At 40.2% G+C, this 23,071-nt stretch overlaps 1 protein-coding gene across 1 annotated transcript; it reads left to right on the forward strand.

Moving 5' to 3' along the window:
* Positions 1-2,393: 2,393 nt before the first annotated feature.
* LOC307143886 (uncharacterized protein) lies at positions 2,394-17,060 on the forward strand. The gene is made up of 2 exons (XM_079845705.1): positions 2,394-2,992; positions 14,208-17,060. Exon 2 carries the CDS (start codon positions 14,641-14,643, stop codon positions 16,159-16,161), a length of 1,521 nt encoding a protein of 506 aa, XP_079701831.1. The 5' UTR covers positions 2,394-2,992; positions 14,208-14,640; the 3' UTR covers positions 16,162-17,060.
* The last annotated feature ends 6,011 nt before the right edge of the window (positions 17,061-23,071 follow it).

Genomic DNA, 23,071 nt, shown 5'->3' on the forward strand with positions numbered 1-23,071 from the left:
AAGATATTTAACTTAATAACATTTTAAATATGGATATTTTTCTAACACAAACCCATCAATTTGCTTCAGAAGGCCTTTATTAATCCCCCAGAGCCGTGTGGAATACTTTTAAAATGGATGGATGCATTTTATTGAGCTTCAAATTTTGGGCTACCATTCACTGCCATTATAATATTAAAAATAGGATATTTGTTTATATAACTCAGATTGTATTCATCTGAAAGAAGATGGCTTGAGGGTGAGTAAATTATGGGATGATTTTCATTTTTGGGTGAACTATCCCTTTAAATCAGGGGTACTCAATAGGCGGACCGTGGTCCGGATCCGGACCCAGATGCAATTTGGACGGAAGCTAAAATCAACATTATAATTTAGTTATGATCCAAGCGAGTTTTTATTGGTGTGTGCGTGATTTCCTATATTGTTTTCCTACTAGATGTGGTTTATCTATCGTCTGTGTCCAATCCAAAGATCCAATCAGAAGCTGTGATCACTGTAACCACCATGACAACTCACTCACTCAACGCGGGTTGTGTGTGTCATTCACAACAACGCAGGTGCTAGTCCATCTGCTAACGGTACCTGTTTTCCTTGCTAGCGAAAATCATGGCATGCTCAAAACCTGACTAAAGCCGCATTTCCACCGCAGGAACTTTCCCCAGGAACTAGGAACTTTGGGCTGGTACTTGGTGTGTTTCGACCACAGGAACCGGGGTCTAAATGAAGTTCTGGGTAAATATTTCCCCCTCCAAACGGCCCTGCTCCTGGGGTAGTGCTTTTTCAAAGTTTGGGAACTTTCGGGGGTGGGACTTGGGCGCTGAACATGCTGATTGGTTGAAATCACGCAGCATTTTATTTCAACCGGCATTTTTAAAAGTCTTTTGCAAGGTTTGTTCGTTCTGCGTTCAGTAAATATCAGTCTTGCTCTTTCTGTCTGATGGCGCGCGTTCGCCTGAGCAATCTCACGGTCAATGTCCGTAATAGCTGATAATAACATACATTGTCTTATTTTAAATCTAGCTTTACGAGCTTTCAGAATACACTTTAGTGTCAGTGCTCGTCCCTTTTCCGCCGTTTTGTTAATGACCTCTTTATTAAACCAATACATAACTACCAAAAGCAGCGCTGCTTGCATCTCCTTGTTATTGTTGCAGACAGAATCGCGCAAAAATGATTACTGTCCGTCACTGACTGGGAGGAGCAGCCGCGTGCAGTCCTACATCACCGGACTAATTTGCCTAATCTTCCCGGTACTTTAGACCGCAGTGGAAACGCAGACAGTAGCAGATCTGAGGGGAAAAAGTTCCTGTAAAAAAAGTTCCTGGTACAAATTGTTCCGGGTAATTTCGGTGGAAACGCGGCTAAAAAGAGGAAAGTCAATTCTGAAAATCGCAAATTTAAGAATGTTATGTTATGCATTTGTGCTGCCGGCGGGGAGCACAAAACCAATGTGTTTAATTTGCAACGAGACGTTGCCGTTGTCAAGAGTGGTAACTGAAACGTCATTATGACTCAAAGCATGGACACTTTGACCACAATTACCCACAAAAATTGGAGGTAAGGGCCAGAAAAATCAAACAACTGCAATCATCATACCAAGCAGCAAGCAGCATGCAGTGTAATAGTTAGATCAGCCGCCCATCAAGAGCGCGCAACTGAAGCCTCATTAAGAGTGGCATGGGTCTTAGGAAAGCACAAGAAACCATTCTCTGATGCAGAGATTGTGAAAGAATGCATGAATGAAATAGCAATTGCCCTGTTTGAGGGAACTCAAAAAGATGACGTCATTCAAAAAATAAATCCGATATCTTTGTCTGACTCTACTGCTGTAAAGCGAACTGAAGTCCTTGCTGATGATTTGCTCGACCAAATGAAGTCTGCATTAAAAAAAAGCTAAATGCATTTCATTGGCTTTGGATGAATCCACAGACAACGCACAACTTCAGGTGTTTGTCAGATTTTTTTGATGAAGAGAAGGGAGAATTCTGTGAAGGTGTGTCTGGCCTCACAGCCCTCCATGGACACACAAGAGGGGATGATATTTATGAAGCACTGATGCAGATGTTGAGAGACAGAGAGATAGACCTGAAGCATGTTATTTCCATTGCTACTGATGGAGCTCCATGTATGACTGGAAGAGAGAGGGGATTAGTGGCACGCTTGAGAGCTCATCACCCTGACCTCATAGAATATATAGTGTTGGGGAAAAATTTAATCACAGAAGATTTTATTTTCCAAGACCTGTTTTCTCTATTGTGTTTTAAATGAGTCACATCAAAGAGGCCCCACCTGTAGAAGCCATACATTGTCCCTTTTATCTTTGTCCCTTTTATCTTTATGGCTCTTGGAATCTGAGTTCCTGGCTAGCATCTATGCGTTTGAATAGGTATGTTGATTAAGAGTAGGTGATACTCTGTCCGGGCAGGGTTTTCCCAAGACCTGTATATATGATTAACTTGCTTTGTTACAGATGAAGGACCATTGTGTTTCTTGCTTTGAATTCAAATGAGGTCCAAGACAGAAGGGGGACCGTTTGTGTATTGTCTCACCTCTTGCTCAAGGCGAAACCTTCAGTGGGTTTCGCCAGATGTATGGAAAATTACTGAGGGGGTTGTTAAAACATTGAGGGTATAAAAGTTTGTGCTTTCTTTTGTTTTAGCAGTTCACACTCGGTACAGGCTGCATGACTGTGTTGACTGTGGGCTCTTTCTTGCAAGAAAAATAAATCTTTATAAAGTGAATCTTTTTCATAAGGTTTGTCTCTTATTAGTGATGTCAACGAATTCAATTTTGCCGTAATAATTTTGGTGTCAGAAGCGGGACTCCTTGGACGGACCTTCTGGACCTGGAAAGCACCGGTGACTTGCAATCCTGATTCACGTCAGCCCTACCCCGTTAGATTGAGGGACGAGGGACCGACACGCTACAGGTCCAGGAGGACGACCACTGGAGTCGAGATAAAACGAACCCTAGACGGCAAGGGGCGATTCTGGTAAGAGACAAACTTGAAAGAATTCAAGGGGAGTTTTAAATAGAGATTTGGTTAAATTGAAATTTGAATTGGTAGGGATAAACCATAGGGGGAGTCTGAATCTGTGGCAAATGCAGCGTGAATTGAAGTTCTAAAAAAAAAAAAAAAAAAAAAAAAAGGGAGACTGAAATCACGTGGGCGAGGACCGAGTTGTGTGCGGTCCGGGGACTGAGTTGTGTGCAGTCCGGTGTGGGCGAGGACCGAGTTGTGTGCGGTCCGGGGACTGAGTTGTGTGCAGTCCGGGGACTGAGTTGTGTGCAGTCCCGAAAAGGGCACTATTGAGAGTGTCCGCCCGGCTGATCTTGGGTGAAGAGATCAGATCTGTACGGAGACGTCCAACAGATTAATAGCGCGCGCGCGAAAAGCCACAGAATCAGACTGCCAATATGGGGAAATCCCAAAGCAAGCTAGCTGAATATGAGACACCGGTATTTTGTCAAATGAGAAAATTATATGGCCAAAGATGCATGCTAGATATAGAAAAGTTGATCAAATATCATGATTTCCCAAAAGAGGGAACACTTAGTAGTACAAGGTTAAAAATGGTAAAATTGTCAATTGAAGAAGGGAGTGACATAACAAAGGGTTGTTCTAAGAAACATGTATGTGGGAAATGTGAGAAAACAATTAATTGTTGGGTGGAAGAGGCAGATAAGAGGGAGAGAAGAATGTTGAAAAAAGAAAACAAAAATGAAGAAAAGGCGAATGCGCCTCCACAGAATGAGATTAATATTACTAACACATCTTATGCTTGTGCTTTTCCACATGAAACACCGCCGAGATACACAATTTATCCCAATGCGGAGCTCCAAGGCCTGAAAGTGGACCCCGATCTCGACTGCTCTCCATTTCCACCAAGCCAACCAATTCTACCAGCCAGACCAACTCCAGCTCCCCAGCAGAGAGAAGAGGGAGCGCGCACTGCTGAACAGTCAGCAGAAGGAGGAGCATGCGCAGCTGAGCCAACAGCAGAGGGGGCGCGCGCAGCTGAAAGCTTCCGGAGCAAAGAAACACCGCCAAACGGAAGGAGAAAGAGACTAGCGATCCGGAAGACGAAGCTAAGAAAGAAAGGTACGCGATCATATGTTTTACAGTCCAACACACATGAACAGACCAGAGCGCCGGAGTCAGACGGAGACTCCGATCTGAATTCTGATACCATCTCAGAAAGTGACGAGGAAGAGGAAGAATTAGAGGTCCAGCGTCCGGAGAAAAGAAAGAACTGGGACAGAACTGCCAAGAAAAAGAGGGTGAGCATCACAGCACCTATGGTGGAAGTTCTGGGCATGAATTCTGTAGAATTAGTATATCGTCCTTGGAACATGACTGACATGAAAGAGGCGATGGCCCACCTGCCGAATCCCGACGACGCAGGGGACCGTTTCGCCACCGAACTGATGACATTCTGCCAAGAGTTCAGCCCGACGCTAAATGAACTGAAAAGACTCATGATGGCAAAGCTGGGAGGAATGAACTGGCACAAGATCAGCGCAGAATTACCAGCAGTTGATCACAGACGAATGAACGTTAACTGGCAACATGCTTTGAACAACGGATATTGAGCAGCTGTAACGGGACTGACTGAGACTGTGAGAAGAGCATTTCCGGCGCGCATTGATATGTCCAGAGTGAGCCACTGCCGTCAAGAACCAGGTGAGAGTGTTCAAACTTTCTATGAGCGACTCTATGGTGTGTTTTGCAAGCACAGCGGGCTGAAGGAACCGGCAGATCGTGGCGACAGACCAACTACGTGGGAAAGTTATTTGGCGAACAGCATTTTGAATGGACTGAGACCTGAGATTTCCCAAGCAGTGAAACACAGCTATATCGAATGGACTGAAGGACGAGTGAGTACCATCATGAAACATGCCTTGCACGCGGAAGAGGAGCTGAGAGCAAGGAAAGAAAAGCCAAGAATGAAAGAATTGCAGCTTGCAGCCGTGCAAAGACCAAACTTCGCGGAAGGCGGGCGCGCAAAAGGACGATTCGGCTGGAACAAAGGGGGACAGAATTCAAACAAAAAAGACTATCTGTGTTATCTGTGCGAAGCTGATGACCACACCGTTCGTGAGTGCACGAAATGCAGGAAGTGTAAAAGAGACGGACATTGGGCGCACAGTTGCCCTGAACAAAAAAGGGCTGATTGAGAAAATGGATGCGGAGAGCAGGAGGAGATCGGGTGGACCACGGCCAAGGATGCAAAGACCGCCGCAAAGGGAAGTAAACATTTACTAATATCACGCACACACACGCACCTACACAAAAACACATACACTGATAATGCTCTCTGCAATGAAAAAGAAGCTTGTACCTCTTTGTGCGTTTCTGAAACAAACAGAGAAGATTTTGACAAATGTTTGATTATGTATAGTAGTAAGGGATTTTTAAACATGCCTGAGTATCCCCTATTAATTGAAGGGACATTGATTTCATTTTTGGTAGATTCAGGTGCAACACGATCTGTACTGCGACCATGTGACTTGCAATGTGAACCAGCGTTAACAAACAAAACGCATGGTTCTTTGTCTGTATCAGGACATTATATAACAGAACGGTTCACTGTGCCATTAAAGTGTGAGACTGAGGGGGGGCACGTGCTGAAGCATGCATTTTTAACTTCAAAGACGTGCCCAGTGCCCCTTCTGGGCCGAGATTTAATGTGCAAATTAAATTTGGTACTAGTTGCAGATCCCTCTGGCATTGTAGTAAAAGAGGGTGAGCAAATGTATTTGAAAACAGAACCAAAATGGGTTTACAAATGGCACATAATCGAAACTGGGTGGGCAAAAACAGTCTGTGAATTGGGGGAACAGAGAACGCTGTCATTGGACAGAGATTTTATGATGCCTGACAATTTGCATTGCACGTCACATGTCGCAACAGAAAAAGATCAATTCTATGAGAGAGAATGGTTTGAGAAAGAAAAAGACACTTTAAAACTTGATCAAATGTTTTGGACTAAGAAAATGTGTGCGATTTCAGTTTGCTTATCAGAAAAACAGCTTTCTCTCTATTTGATAGCAGGAGAGTTGTTCGGAAATGACGTAGATACACGTACACGCTGAGCCATGCTCCCACAACTTAGGTTGCATTAATTACTTAAATCAAACTATGCTTGACTGAACTTCATTTAAAAACATAGGAAACTATACCATTTGGCTAAATCATGCCTCCAAAAGTTGGGAAGAGTAAAGTTGATCAGGGAGTTACAAGTCCTGACGACGGAGGAGAAGTGCTGACATTGGCGTCCATAGCTACCTTATTAGAAGAGAACCGAAAAGCCCTTACAGCTGATTTCAACGCCACCATGGAGAAACTTGAAAAAAAGCTTGATCGCATTAAAATTACGGTGACGGATCACGTTGTGAAGATCGGAGAGCTTGAATCGAATGCTAACCTGCAGGATGAACGCTTGCTAGCTCTGGAAACTACATGTACCAAGCTAACTGAGAGCAACGCTAAACTTGTTGCTAAAGTAATTGATCTTGAATCCCGTAGTCGGCGCAAGAACATCAGAGTGCTTGGTCTACCGGAATCTATTGAGGGGTATAATCCCACTACTTTCTTTTCAAAGATGCTGGCTGAGATCTTCGGCGAAAAAATTCTTAACTCACCACCAGAATGCGACAGAGCTCATCGGTCCCTCGCTAGGAAACCACAGCCGGGTCAGCGGCCGAGACCGGTTATCATACGCCTTCATAATTTCCAGGTAAAGGAAAAAATAATGCGTGAAGCACGGTTAATGAGGGGGAAGTTAAAGTACCGGGATAACCTTATCTCCATATATGAGGATTACGCTCCGGAGGTTTTGGAACAACGGCAACAATACCGAGAGGTAATGACTGAACTATATAAACTTGAACTTAAACCAGCCCTGCTGTTCCCTGCCAGGCTCACCATTAAACTGAAGGAGGGAGGCAGGAAAGGATTTACATCAGTCGCGGAAGCTAAAGATTATATAGCATCTTTTCGTTAAACTAACACCATTCACTAATCATTGTGCACGAATGCATCGGTCTGTCCCGGGGAGCGCGTGTGTAATCATATCCTTGAAATCAGACTTTCATCAGTCTAAGCAAAGTATTGATGACTACTGGCTTGATTCAAAGACTTTACTACTGAGACTTGTTTTCCAGAGGTGATCTACTCTTCCCCTATTATGTGTTCTGTTATTTCAAATTATGCATCTCAAAAAGGGGAGAGCAATTTCGTTTTTTTTCTTAAGTAAAGTCTAAAGTTGTATTTATTCAGACTATTATATTAATGCTGGCCCTAATTTATTTTTTCTATAAGCTCTCAACATAATGTTGTGGGTAGAGAGCTAGTTTAGTTTACTATAGCAGAAGACGTTATTTGTGTAAACTTGTATGTGTATGTATGTATGAGTTTTGTGTGTATATGTTATTTTTATTTTTATATGTTCCCAGCAAACTTTTTGACTAATCAATTTAAATACGATTCTATCTTTTCATATGGTCTTTGATGAGTTGAATTATGATGGAGAGGATGTAAAACATTGTATCGATATAGACAATCATTTAAATTGCAGATATTACACTCCTGAACAATTACAAAGCTTAAATAGTACAAACAGTTGCTCATTTCTGCACCTTAACATTAGAAGCTTGTGTAAACATCATGAAGAACTAGCTATTTTACTTTCAAATCTTGACTGTAGCTTTGATGTTATTGGTTGCAGTGAAACCTGGCTTAATGATAGGACCTTTACTGATATTCTTAACCTAGATGGATATAAGCTTATTATTAAAAATTGGCTTGGCCGTACCGGTGGTGGTGTTTGTTTATATGTTCACTCCAGATATCAAATTAATGTCTGTGATGACATTGTCTTAAATGACAATCATTCTGATTCACTTTTTGTGGAGATAAATCTCACTAATGCAAAAAAAATTATAGTAGGAGTGATTTATCGCCCACCTGACTCTGACCTTGATGTTTTCGAGGGTAAACTGGAGGACATATTATTCTCCATAAACAAAAAAAACAAAGATTGTGTCATACTTGGGGACTTCAATATTGATGTCTCCAAAGATGATGTTGTAAAAAGAGACTTTGTAAATACCTTACATTCATTTTCTTTTTTTTGTACCATAAATCAATTTACCAGAGTAACGCCCTCCACTAGGACAGTTATTGACAATATCATCACAAACATACGAAATACTAGATTAGAATCTGGAGTCGTGTTATCTGACATTACTGACCATTTTCCGATTATATTGTTTCTAGATATTGGAAATAAGAAGGAATTACCATGGAAAAAAACAAGAATTAAAGTACTAAATGAGAGAACCCTGAAACTACTGGGTGAAAATTTACAGGCTAAAACATGGAAGGCAGTCTATGACTGCAACAATCCAGATACTGCTTATGACAACTTGATAAATGAAATTACAAACTCTATTTGTTGTATTATCCCTGAAAAGAACGCCGGACATCGCGCGACTGGTCTTAACCCCTGGCTCACAAAGGGTATTTTAAAATCTATTACCCATAAAAATAAGCTTTATAAACGTTTCTTAAAATGCCCAAGTGTTATGAACAAGGATATATATACTAGTTATAGGAATAAACTTACTAATATAATAAGGAAAAGTAAAAATAGCCACTATACATATCTCATAAAAGCATCACAGGGTGACTCTAAGAAGTCCTGGAAAGTGCTAAATGAAGTCCTTAACAAGAGTAAAAACAACGTTGTGCTTCCTAATGCTGGGGGCTTACCCTCAAATTTGGATAATAAATATACGCATGGCATTAATTTAGCAAATACTTTTAATAATTACTTTAACTCTATTGGGGAAAAACTCTCTAACAAAATAGTTCAACCTCAGGGTATCACTTTCGACTATTATTTACGGGGCTCTTATGCACATTCTTTTTTTATGAAACCAACTAATTGTGATGAAGTCTATAAAATAATTACAAATTTACGAAGTTCATACACTGCTGGTGAGGATGGAATTTGTAGTAAAATTCTGAAAGCCATAGCATTTAATATCAGGGAGCCATTGACTTATTGTATTAATCTCTCTCTGTTAGTTGGAATTGTACCAGAAAGGACAAAAATTGCCAGAATGATACCAGTGTTCAAATCTGGGGATAAAAATGATATGTGCAATTATCGTCCAATATCAATCTTGCCCACAATTTCTAAGGTTTTAGAGAGAGTAGTGTACAATAGGCTATATGGCTACCTGGATAAATTAAATATAATTGCTTCTTCTCAATATGGTTTTAGAAGAAAAAGAACCACGTGCATGGCGGTACTCGATCTGATTGAAAAGATCAATGATGCCATTGATAAAGGTGATAGCGGTATTGGTATTTTTTTAGACTTATCTAAGGCATTTGATACTATTGATTTTGACATCCTATTGCATAAATTACAGCATTATGGAGTTAGAGGATTAGCCCTTAGCTGGTTCAGAAGTTATTTGTTTGGTAGACAACAGTATGTAAGTATCAATGAACTAATTTCAGTAAGGAAACCCATTAAATGTGGAGTCCCTCAGGGATCCATTTTGGGCCCTCTACTTTTTTTAATTTATATAAATGATTTTGAAAATTCCACAATGTCTTTACACAAGGTTTTATTTGCTGATGACACAAATTTATTTATGTCTAATAAGAGTCCAGACGAAATGGAAGAAATAATAAATAGAGAGCTAAGAAATGTGGCTATCTGGTTTCGGTGTAGTAAATTATCTCTTAACATAAACAAGACAAATTACATCGTATTTCATTCCAAACAAAATAAATTGGCAAATAAGCATTTTTGTCTTAAAATAAATGATCAAATTATTGAAAGAGTAAATACCACTAAATTTCTTGGAATCTTTATTGATGAATGTCTACAATTTAAATGTCATATCGATCAGCTAATAAAAAAATTATCAAAATACGTTGGCTTATTTTTCAAAATAAGAAATTTTCTCCCACAGTCAGCACTTGTCATCTTATATAAAACCTTGTTTGAGTCCCATATAAACTATTGCAATGTCATATGGTGTAACACTTTTACTAGTTATTTGAAAAAGATACAGTCTTTACAGAAAAAAATGATACGGGTATTAACGTGGTCTGAGCAAAATACCCCTTCGCGTCCCTTGTTTCATCGCCTTGGTCTATTAAAGGGGCTATATGCGTTTTTCTGAAATTTAAACTCGCAACTGACACCTGTGGCCAAAAAACAGAACTGCTCTCATTTTCTGCTCGCTCTCGCAGCGGTGGTGACGTCACATCCGCAGACAGCGCGGGAAAAGACGACCCGCCAGAAAATAGGAAAAATAGGATACAGGCTTATAGGTGCACCCACTGTGAGCGGACAAGGTGTCAGTATGCTCATCAGGAGATGTTTGAGTCATAAATGGTAAAATAAAAAGGCTATTGTTACGTTTATTTTGGGGAAAAAGTTGCATATAGCCCCTTTAAGACTTACTGAATATAATACTTTTCAAAATGCCTGTATGATATTTCAGGTTGTTCATAAGTTAAATTACAGGTTGTGTGAACTTGTCCCAATCAGCCAACCCCAGCATACATATCACACAAGGGAAAAACATTTAATTACTGGTAAAATACGACGATTGAAATGTACAAGCCTGAGTGTTGTCTGTAGAGGTCCACAGATTTGGAACGAGCTTGAGGAAAACCTTAAATTGTTGCATTCTGTCTCCGTATTCAAGAAAAACCTTAAGGATAAACTGATTTTAACATATACTTTTTGATCACTTTGAATGTGTTACATTTGTGCTGGGATCGTCTGTTTGTTATAGTGTTTGTCTTGTTGTATTTATATTTATGTATGTTTATGGATTGAGCTTTATTGTATGTTAAATGTTGTATGGTGTTATTGGGCCCCCTCCTAAAAGCTTTCAGTAGCTTCTTTGGGGTTTCCCTTTTTTACACACAATAACCTTTCTGAAACTATTGTTAATTGTTAATTTTGTCTTTAAAAATGATGAAGTGTGTGAAATAAAAAATTCAAATTCAAAAATTCAAAAAAGAGTGTGTCCCTCACATACCAATTTCTAAAGAAAACAAACAGACTTGGGGTGAAGTGGGAGTGTTTGTGAAAAGTTGTGTTGAAACCACTGACTGGAGAGTGTTTGATCAAACTGTGCAGTATAGTGAAAAACTGGGTGCATTTAAATCTGAATGCCAACATGAGATTGAAGCAGAGCGGGTTGTGACCGCTGTTGACAAACATGAAAATGACTGCATGACAGATATTTGTGCTTTGGACATACACCCTGCGTTGGCAGAAGTGCCCGCTGGGTTGTGGGCAAAGCACAAATATGATGTAGGACTGATAAAAGGGTGCGAACCGGTGATGATAATTCCAAAATCAGATTACAGACCATGTCAACCACAGTATCCGTTGAAAACGGAGGCAATTCTGGGCATAGAACCAGTTTTTGAATCATTGTTAAAGGAAGGCGTAATTGTGCCATGTGACACCTCACCGGTGCGTACTCCTATTTTTCCTGTGAAAAAGATAAGGGACAAGGGTCAGCCCACTGAATGGCGTTTTGTACAGGATTTGCAGGCTGTGAATTCAGCTGTCAGAGCTAGAGCTGCTACAGTTCCAAATCCCTACACAATCTTGTCACAAATTCCACAGAGCGCCACGTTCTTTTCAGTGGTGGATCTGGCAAATGCATTTTTTAGTGTACCAGTACACAAGGACAGTGCGTATTGGTTTGCATTCAATTTTAAAGGGAAAGGGTACACATTTACAAGATTGTGTCAGGGATATTGCGAATCACCAACAATTTACAATGAAGCGCTCAGACGAAGCCTTGAAAATTTGACTCTGACACCTGGATCAGCCTTGCTTCAATATGTTGACGATATTTTGATTTGTGCAAAAGACGAAACCACATGTGTAAAAGACACTGTGACCTTGCTGCAGCATTTGGCGCAGGAAGGTCACAAGGTCAGTAAAAGTAAGCTGCAATTTGTGCAGAAACAAGTCACTTTTTTGGGTCATGTAATATCTGCAAACACTAAATCACTGTCTGGAAAAAGGGTACAGGCAATAACTGAGGTACCAAAACCAACCACAAAGAAACAAATGTTGTCATTTTTGGGAATGTGTTCTTACTGCAGAACATTCATTCCCAATTATGCGATTCTTGAACAACCCCTGAGAGCCCTGACAACAGGGAAGGGGTTGAAGTCATGTGATAAAATTAACTGGACGGGGGAGGCTGAAAAGGCTTTTACAAACATGAAAGCACAGCTCGCCACAGCACCGACTTTAGGATTGCCTGTACCAACTAAACCGTTTGTCCAAATGATAGATGAAAAAAATGGGTTCATGTCTTCTGTTCTTTTGCAGCATCATGGAGACAGATTGCGACCAGTGGGTTATTTTTCTGGCAAATTAGATCCAGTAGCAGCAGGCCTGCCGCACTGTCTGAGGGCCGTGGCTGCTGCTGAACAGGCTGTGATGGCCTCTAGAGAATTTGTGGGTTATTCTGACGTGACATTAATGGTTCCGCATGCTGTTTCCATGATTCTGCAGGAACAGAGGACATCACATTTGTCAACAGCACGATGGCTGAGGTATCACACAATTTTGCTAGATATGCCAAATATCACAGTCAAGCGTTGTACAGTTTTGAATCCTGCCACTCTCCTTCCAACAAAGGAGGATGGAGAGGAAAATCATTGCTGTTTGACTGCAATCGAACAAATATGTACCCCGCGTCCTGACCTTTCGGACACACTGCTCGAGAACAGTGAGCATGTCCTGTTTGTGGATGGCTCTGCGTCCAGAGATCCACAAACAGGCCTGAACAAAGTTGGTTACGCGGTGACCACTGAGTTTGAAACGTTGACTTCTGGCACATTGCCATCAAATTTTTCAGCTCAAGCGGCGGAGCTCGTTGCCCTGGCAGAAGCATGTAAGCTTATGGAGGGTAAAAGTGTAACGATTTACACAGATTCACGATACGCGTTCGGGGTTGCGCATGATTTTGGGGCTTTATGGAAACATAGAAATTTTTTGAAATCTGATGGCCGGCCAATCCTAAATGCTTCTCTTGTGTCTAATCTTCTAGACGCAATTCTCTTGCCAAAACAACTTGCCATTTGCAAATGCGCAGCGCACACTAACAACAAAGATTTCATTTCAACAGGAAACGCAAGAGCAGATGCAGCTGCGAAGGCCGCGGCAGCACAGCAGTCAAAGAAACCAGAATGTATTTTATTGTCTGAAACTAACACAAATGCTTTGACTTCTTTACAGAGTATGCAGGCATTTGCCACAGCAGCGGAGAAGAACCTGTGGAAACGTTGTGGCTGCAAACTTGAGAATGATGTGTGGATGAGTGTGGATGGCAAGCCTTGTTTACCCCGGCATTTTTTCTTGCATTATGCAAAATGTCTCCATGGGTTAGATCATGGAGCCAAACAGGGGATGATAGCACAAATGAAAGATATGTGGTTCATAAAAGGGTTCACAGTAGTTGCTGAGAATTTTTGCAAAAGATGCGTCATTTGCAACACGCACAATGTGGCAAGGGGAGTAAAAATGCCCCTAGCATCTCACCCAGCAGCAGGAGGTCCATTTGAATATCTCATGATGGATTTTATTGAATTGAGTCCGTGTGAGGGAAAGAAATACTGCTTGGTTATGGTTGACATGTGGTCAAAATGGATTGAGGTTTTTCCCACGACCAAACAAGACGCAGCAGCGGTGGCCAAAGCCCTGCTGACTGAAATAATTCCCAGATGGGGAATTCCAAGAAAGATAAGTTCAGACAACGGAACACATTTTGTGAACGAGGCAATAAAACAAGTGGGTCAGTTTTTGGGGATAGACATGAGAACACATTGCAGCTACCACGCCGCTTCAGGCGGTGCGGTGGAACGTGAAAATGGTACGATCAAAAACAAATTGGCAAAATGTTGTGAAGAAACTGGACTCACATGGGTAAAAGCCTTGCCTATTGTATTAATGTACATGAGAATGAGAAAAAGGACCAGAGCAAATCTGAGCCCATTTGAAATTGTTTTTGGACGACCACCATTCATGGGAATGGAAGGGGGTAGACAACAGCTGCCATCCACAGATTTGTGTGAGCACAATATGTTGAATTACTGCAAAGAAATGTCTTCTCTGTTGTCACATGTCTGTGTGCAGGTGAAAGCTGCTCAGGGGAAACCGGCTGAAACTCCCTTGCACAACATCAAGCCAGGAGATTACGTGGTGATAAGAGACCTGAGGAGGAAGAGCTGGAAGGCGAAAAGGTGGCTAGGACCTTTTGTCGTGCTTCTGACGACACACACTGCCGTCAAGGTAGCGGAGAGAGCGACGTGGGTGCATGCGAGCCATTGCAGAAAGGTCCCACCAGTGATCGGGGAGGAGGAGCCGAGAGGAAAAGAGCAGGAGGCACACGTCCGTGCGGGCAGAGATCAAAAATAAACATCATTTACCGTTATCGTCTCCGGAGCAGAGACGCTGGCACAACGTGGTGCTGAGCCAAACAGTTTTTCAAAGAAGGCACATCAAAGACTAACCTTCCTCACACGTTCTGGACAGACAACTGTGCGATCCATTTAGCCAACTGTAAAGAATGGAGCAAGTGAGACCGTGGCACCGGTTTCGAGTGCCCGGAACGCGCAGCGTGAAGGTAACCACATGCATACTGACTGTATTCAGCTTGGTGATGAGTAAACCGGCACCACAACCAGTGAAACCACCTGTTACACCAGCCCTTAAACCTGACATTCCCAGCTGGGATGAAACCGCATGGATAGGAAATGAAGAAGTAGGAAAAGGGGGAGCAAAACCAGAAGTGGACAAGGCAATCACAAAATGCCAAGGGAACAAAGCCTGCACTCTGGCACTGCTGCAGAAACAGGAACTTGAGATAAACACCAGCTGCTGGCTCTGTCTGCAAATGTCTTACACATGGAAGGCAGTACCATTGACTGTTGCAACAATAAACGAAACTGACTGTCTGATCCCACAGCAGATGACAGAGGTGCTCAGAGCTGCAGCAGACATCGAGCAAGGGAAGATTCCAACAAAACATCCAACGTCTGCCTGCAAGAAAACGCAACGGTACAACCACACAGACATGTTAATTCCACCATTAAGGGTGACGCATGATCGAGGAGATGTGTGCGTGTGTTCACAGAGACTGAAGCTGAACGCGAAAACAGGGTGGTCTGACTGCAGAGTCAGAATTGACATCAAAAATTTGACGACAGGGAACTGCACAGCGATGATAGGAGGTATCACAACAGACTTTACCTGTCCGTTTAGCAAACCAAGTGACACTTCACCTGCGGCAGTTTGGGTTTGTGGTGACAGAGCATATCATTTCATGCCACAGAAAGAATGGACAGGTTGCTGTTACCCAGCTTTAATGAATGTGGGGACATCTGTGTACTTTCCAGGTAATGAACAGGGAGAAAAGACCAGACAGAAAAGAGATATTGGTTCTGAAATAGGGATGTTGCCAGACCGTTACAATGGTTATGTCTTGTCAAATCCATGGACAACACCTGGGGCAAATGTGGGCTGGTCTATTTTCCTGGGGGTGGGAACAGCAGTAACGATAAACAAAATTAATGGGTTAGCATGGAGTGTGTTAGCTTTAGCCAATAGCACTGAACATGCTTTGACAATGGTAAATGAGGAAATGAAACAAATCAGAGATGGAGTTATTCAGAACAGACTGATGTTAGACATGTTAACAGCAGAAAAAGGGGGCGTTTGCAAAATGTTGGGACTGTCATGTTGTTTTCACATCCCAGATTACAGTGACAACATCACAAATATTATAAACCATATGAGAGCAGCTGTAAGGGAACCTGAGAAAGCTGATGATTCATGGTTTGGGTGGATAACAAATCTGAGAGGTTGGGGATACTGGCTATGTTACACTGTATTGCCGATTTTTGCAATAGTGGTAATAGTATTGCTGTGTTTACCATGTATTTTTCAGTGCATTTCCAGAATAGTACAGAGAACAGTGAAGGCCAGCATGTCTCACCAAATGGGTAAACTGACTGTTTATGACGACTACAATGAGTGGATGAATGAATTTGATGAGATGATTAGCGAAGAGATGCCTAAAACAAATTAGGGATTTTATTCTATTTTATTTCTTTTAAAATGCTTTTTCTTCATTTACAAATTTAAGAGAGTGATCATTTATACGAAAATCCGAAATGAAGAGTGTAAATGTGATGAGTGACTTAAATTTGCCTGTTATTTTTTATTTATTTATTTTTTTTCTCATTTGTTTTCTAATTTTTTTTTTTTTTATCATTACTTGATTATCATTATTGTTTATTACTACTTTTCATATATATTTTTGTTCTCCTTTAATGTTTTATTGTTATTGTTTTATTATTACTACTTCTATTTTTATTATATACACATTTTAAATTTTTCTTTTTTTGCAAGTTATCAAAGAATGATAAAAGGGGGAAATTGTTGGGGAAAAATTTAATCACAGAAGATTTTATTTTCCAAGACCTGTTTTCTCTATTGTGTTTTAAATGAGTCACATCAAAGAGGCCCCACCTGTAGAAGCCATACATTGTCCCTTTTATCTTTGTCCCTTTTATCTTTATGGCTCTTGGAATCTGAGTTCCTGGCTAGCATCTATGCGTTTGAATAGGTATGTTGATTAAGAGTAGGTGATACTCTGTCCGGGCAGGGTTTTCCCAAGACCTGTATATATGATTAACTTGCTTTGTTACAGATGAAGGACCATTGTGTTTCTTGCTTTGAATTCAAATGAGGTCCAAGACAGAAGGGGGACCGTTTGTGTATTGTCTCACCTCTTGCTCAAGGCGAAACCTTCAGTGGGTTTCGCCAGATGTATGGAAAATTACTGAGGGGGTTGTTAAAACATTGAGGGTATAAAAGTTTGTGCTTTCTTTTGTTTTAGCAGTTCACACTCGGTACAGGCTGCATGACTGTGTTGACTGTGGGCTCTTTCTTGCAAGAAAAATAAATCTTTATAAAGTGAATCTTTTTCATAAGGTTTGTCTCTTATTAGTGATGTCAACGAATTCAATTTTGCCGTAATAATAGCATTGCATAATTCATCAGATGGTTTTGTGTGCCAGTCTTGAAGAAAAGTATGCAGAGGTCATGACAACAGTAATGAGACTTGTGAACTTTTTGAGGGCATCGTCTGCTCTGCAGCATCACTTGTTGCGCTCATTCCTAACAGAAGTGAATGCGGAATTTGATGATTTGCTCCTCCACAACAATGTCCGGTGGCTTAGTAAACTGGAGCGCTTTTGGACATTACAGAAAGAGTTGGACACCTTTCTGTTGGATCAGAAGAGTGCAAAAGCCAAACAATTCGTGGAGTTCATGCAGAATGAAGAAAAAATGGAAATTGTTGCATTTCTAACTGACATTACCTCCCATCTCAATGATCTGAACATGAAGCTCCAGGTCAAAAATAACACAGTGTGTAACCTCACATCAGCTGTCTGTGCCTTTCAGAAGAAACTGGATCTGTTCAAGTGTGACAGCAGGACCTGCTTCACTTCCCAAAGCTTTTGAATCAAACAGGAGGAACACATCATCATCACAATCATGCTGAATTCCTGGACAAACTGATTGAAAATGTCCAAACTCGCTTTGGGGATTTCCTTCTGGGAAAACAAGTCTTACTATGCATGGAAAATCCATTCCTTGTCAAAAACATCACAGAATTTTCTGAAGCCCTGAAAATCTGCTCATGGGCTAGTGCTGCTTCTCTTCAAACAGAGCTAATTGAGCTTCAGGAAAACCTTGCACTTCAGGAGTCTCTCTGTGACCCTACCATCTTCTGGACTAAGATGGTCCCTGCAGCAGTGTCCCTTTCTTGCAGAAGATGGCCCTTCAAATTCTCACCATGTTTCCCTCAACATACTGTTGTGAGTCTGCCTTTTCAACCATGAATATGGTGAAAAACAAACACAGGAGCACCCTCAGTAATGAACACTTACATCAGTGCCTCCGCCTGGCCCTCACACCTTTTATGCTGTAGCTTAAAGAACTGGTGGCACAAAAAAGGGGTCACTTTTCACACTAATAAGGCCAGACCACGTCACCTTTTGTACATAGTTTGAACGTTTTTGGGGATTTACCACCTTTGGTGTTGGAGTTCTGTTTTTGGATTTTGACCATCACTGTTCCGGACCCTGGACGTAAGGAAAATTTGGTGAGTGGACCTTTTAGGTTTCTAATTGAGTACCCCTGCTTTAAATGATATGGTTTATATAGTATAACTGAACCTATAGGTTGTGAAGTTGAGCATTTTTTCATTCTCACTGTTTTTTATTTAGCTTACATACTAGCATAGTATACATCTACCCAATTAGCCTGCTAGCTTAGCTTATACACTACGCATTTGAACTTACCCTACATATATTTGTGTTAAATGTCCAAATATTTCATTTATTATAATAACTGTGTAATAACATTACTCCCCGTCCCCCTCCCCTACCCTGTTGCAAGTCGTGTGTTTTCATGTTGTATGCACTTACGTTGCTGAGGTGTTTTTTACTGTTCCCAGACTGTACTCCCGAAAGGAGCATAGTCTGGGGGTTGTTGTTTTTTCTCCTCTCCTCACTTTCCTCATGTTACGCTGTATTTTTCTTTCCAACTCAAGAGGCGCCGTAGATGGCGACTCGGTGTGACTTGCACAACACCAAAAAAATTCCTGGTATGTGTAAAAATGTACTTGGCAATAAAGCTCTTTGACTCTTTGACTTTTTTTATTGTTTGTGTAATTTGTCATATTATTATTTTTAATTGGTCATCCAATGAAAGAATTTATGTTATATTAGGTATGTCATGGTATATATTTTATGTATTATTTACATTCTACATTATATTACATATATTACTATGCAATGATGTATTATTAATATTATGTTTATCAAGTGTAACTTACATTATAATATGTTTTTTGCTTCCAATATAGAATTACATGTTTCAAATTAATGACGTTTGTATGTACTTTTGATCAGGCATTACCGCTTGGGTCCTAAAGGAGACCCAATAGAGTGGTGCAGGTATGACATCACTTTTTAGGCCAAAACGCAGAAGCGAGTTAGCATTTTAGCCCTTCCCTCGTCCCGAAGTCAATGTGTTTTTTGAATGGGGTTTTGGTTAAATGGCTGAAATTAGGTCTGTGGTGAACACAAGCTCAAAACACTTTCATATTCTATTATGTGACATAAAATACATCAGTATTACCCCACCTGTGATTTTTTGAAGCTGTTACTTGTCTTGAAAAAGGCGGTTGCTAACAAATGGCTAATGGGACTACAGAGGCAGTAGAGGATATTAAACGTCATCACGCCGAACAGGTAAACTCAGTCCGCTTTTACAGCCTCGTTATGCTCAAACTGTGCTCTTATAAACTAGTCTAACTCAAATGTTCTGGGAAATGAGAGAAAAACTGGAAGTTGCCGGAAGCTTAGTGATGGTGACGTTGAAGTCGAGCGACCATGGTTTAGTTCTTTTATAGCCTACCTTTAGCTGTTTACTTCTGGCGACTGCATTTAGACTTCAAAATTCATAAAAGTTGTGTTCATCTGTGATAATGATTTTGATGGACAAAATATGCAAGTATCATAAACTTTTGTTGATCACAGAGATTGTTTTTAGCGATAACCCAAAAGCCTATGGGAAAATCCCATTGGGCTTTTCTCGAGGGAACCAGTGCGATGCCACTCTATTCCTGGGGGGACTCGACTTCTCATGACACCGGCTCATTATTGGCGAGATGGTCCTCACTGCAGAACATGAGATCCAGGGGGTGGGGTTGGATCCAAATCCAACTCCTCCCACTTTATATACTTTGCTATATATGGAGTAGCGAACTTCACATACTTTTGAAAATCCAGCGGTTAGTTTGTAACAGTTTTACTGTTAATTTTGTCCCATTAGCTTTCTGGGCATGCAATGTTTAATTATGTCACTAGGGGGGGCTCTAGTTAGTGAGCGACCTGTTAGCATAAAAGGAGAAGAGAAGAAGCATGATGTAGGAAGGATGTTTTAACCACATGGAGAAGCTTTCTCAGCAATGCAATCTTGTGTTTGTACCCTTGTTTTGAGGAACTTCTAGTTCTTGAACTCAAATAGGGTTCATCGTTTAAGCATGAGGAACAGCTCACAAGTAGGAACATTGGCTGTCTTCGTTCTGACAACAAAGTGTTCACTTCATGAGATACTGTCCATTCACATTACCAACAGCCGCTTGGAGACGCATCAGCATTGAATTTAAGTACTGTTTCATCTCACTACTACAACTCCAAAGACTGAGCTCTTGGTAGCCAAAATGCTACTATAAAAGACTGAATTTTTGGGGGGTTAATTTGCATCGGAAAAGCTATATACACTCTTAAAAAAAAAGGTTCTTAAATGGTTCTTTGGCAGGGTGTATGGTTCCATGAAGAACCGTTTAAATCCAAAGAACCTTTACAATGCATAAAAGGTTCTTTGTAGCACAGAAAGGTTCTTTAGACTATAAAATGGTTCTTCACACTCAACAATCTCATGTTGTATATAATGTATTTCTTTATTTTACTGGAAAGTGAGATAAAGTGACCTAAATAATCCTGTGTGGTACAGAATCTGTCACAGATTCTGGTCCAGTCAATTCAGACTCATTTATATTTATATATTTATCAGACTCAATATAGTGCAATATAAAGCTTAAATTGAGTTATATGAATTGTGTTAAGGCGTTTAACAGTAAAAAAAACAACAACATACAGACCCCCAGACCCCAGTGGGGCCGAGGTCCACCCACCACAGTTAAACAAAATCCTGTGAGAAACACTATGATTTTGTTGATTGATAGGAAACGTCAATGTATCTTAAGATAATTGTCATTCATATTAAAAAAAAAAAAAAAATAGGTCTATTTTACATAACCACAATCTGCCATCTGAGGTGGAAGCCTTTTGTAATAAAGCATACAATTAAACTTTATCTCAAAATGCCTTCCTGTGCTCACATAGTCCTTATTGTTTAAAAACACATGCAACATTGATCCGTCATTATTATCATCCTAATATGCATTTTAAATTATGCTGTTAGTTTGTGTGTTTAAAAACGAACCTGTTGAATTAATTCAAAAACTTCTCTCGTAATACTCAGACAGGTTGCCACCTAGCGGTGTTATGCTGTAATCTACAGAATGAGAATCACGAATGAATCAGTGAATGAATCTTTTTAGAGAACAGAATTGAACAAAATCCCCACTTGTCAGTGTTATGGTTCGTCTGATAATGGTTTAGTAATCGGGGAAATGCACTTATTATTAGTCATGTCATGCACAGGAATGACAGGTCAATGACTTCAATCTTAGTTTGGAGTCGATCCTCAATTCTCGAAGCCTTTGAATCGACCAAGTGATTCTTTTTGGAATCGACTTCCAGGTTCCCTCCCCCCTCCCATCAGTTTTTTCTTCGCGCGGTGCCGGTGACGAGGTGTGTTGGTGTGTGTCCAGACTATAGTTTTGCGAGAGCCTGATAAGTGGTAGGCCTAAGTACTTTTGTAACTAATTTCAATTTTAAATAGCTTATCATAATGAGTTATCCGAACTTGTTGATTAATAAATTATTATTTGTTGTTGTTTGCCAGATGTAGTTTCGAGGTGTTTCTTCCCACTCACTTTAGCGCGCGCTGACTGAAGACTCTTGACAGAAATCGACGGTAATTGTGCATATATAAAGCTATTTTAAATAGCCAAAAACAAAATATAAAGTATTGTTTGTTGCTGTTTTTCTATTTGGTGGGAAATGATCTAATTTAATGGTTTTATCTAACTTGCCCAGATTTAGTTTCGAGCAGTTTCTTCCCGCACCTTTCACCTCAGGACGACAAAGCGAGTTCGTTATTTTTTGGAAGTCTTCACAACGATCTACTGGTAAGTGAATTAATTTAATAATTATCATATGTGCTAAAATAAAACATTGTTCATTGATTTCTGTTTGTGTGGTCGTGTGTTGTGTAAAATACAACCTTAATCCAGTGAGGTAACGTTAGACTATAGTTTAGATAATGTTAACTGTAGTGTCCGATTAGGCCTTAGTTAAATTAGGACATTCAAGTAATCTTTTATAAATGTGATTTAGAAAAAAGGCTAACTTACTGGAATCATTGTTCATACAAGGTGCTTGAAGTACTTTAATTTGACTTTTTGAAATTGAAGTCCTGGAAAACTATGGAAGCAAATAAGAGACATAACTATTTGAAATTTAACAGCCATGAATACTTAGTTTTGAAATATTTTATTTTGAAAAACATTTATCTCAATTTATTTGCTCTGAATTCACCTCTTTGAAATTATTTTACTTTGGAAACCATTCGAATTTACCTCTAAACCTGAATTTCGATGAATATTTTTCAATGCTCACAAATTCAGATACAAAAAAAAAAAATAAACTTACAGAATTTCAGATAAAATAAATTCAGATTGATCAAGTTTGATTGCTCAAATTCAGATCTCAAATTTCAAGTTAATATTTTTCAAAGAAAACAGTCTAATTCGACTGCTCAAATTCAGATCGAAAAATTCAAGTTAAATATTCACATGGTAACATCCGGGCTACCCAGGATAGGGAAAAACAGTTGAGCGCCTATCAGAGCAAGTCGATCAGCACGGAGGATATTAAACCTGTAAAGATGACTTCCAGGGAAAACGAAGGCGCTTAACATCGAAATGTAACGCTCAGAAAAAGAATAATAATAATAATAATAATAATAAGTTTAATAGCAATATCAGTACAATAGTTTTTGTGCGAGAAAAAAAAAATCGAAATAACACCTTTATCCAACTTGTTCTTGTCTTCCGTGTGTGCCTCCATGACGCATGCGCGAGAATATGACGTAGCGCCGGGGTTCGGGAATCCATGAAATACACACTTTAACCCCATTTTGAGAACTACGCCGAGATGGACTTTGTAACGACGTTTTAAGTGCCTTTTATGGGTCTTGGGAGTATTAATGTACTGAATGCCAATGGAGGC

The sequence above is a fragment of the Gobio gobio genome (genome assembly GCF_949357685.1).
Source record: "Gobio gobio genome assembly, chromosome: 20".
In the NCBI taxonomy this organism is placed as follows: Eukaryota; Metazoa; Chordata; class Actinopteri; order Cypriniformes; family Gobionidae; genus Gobio; species Gobio gobio.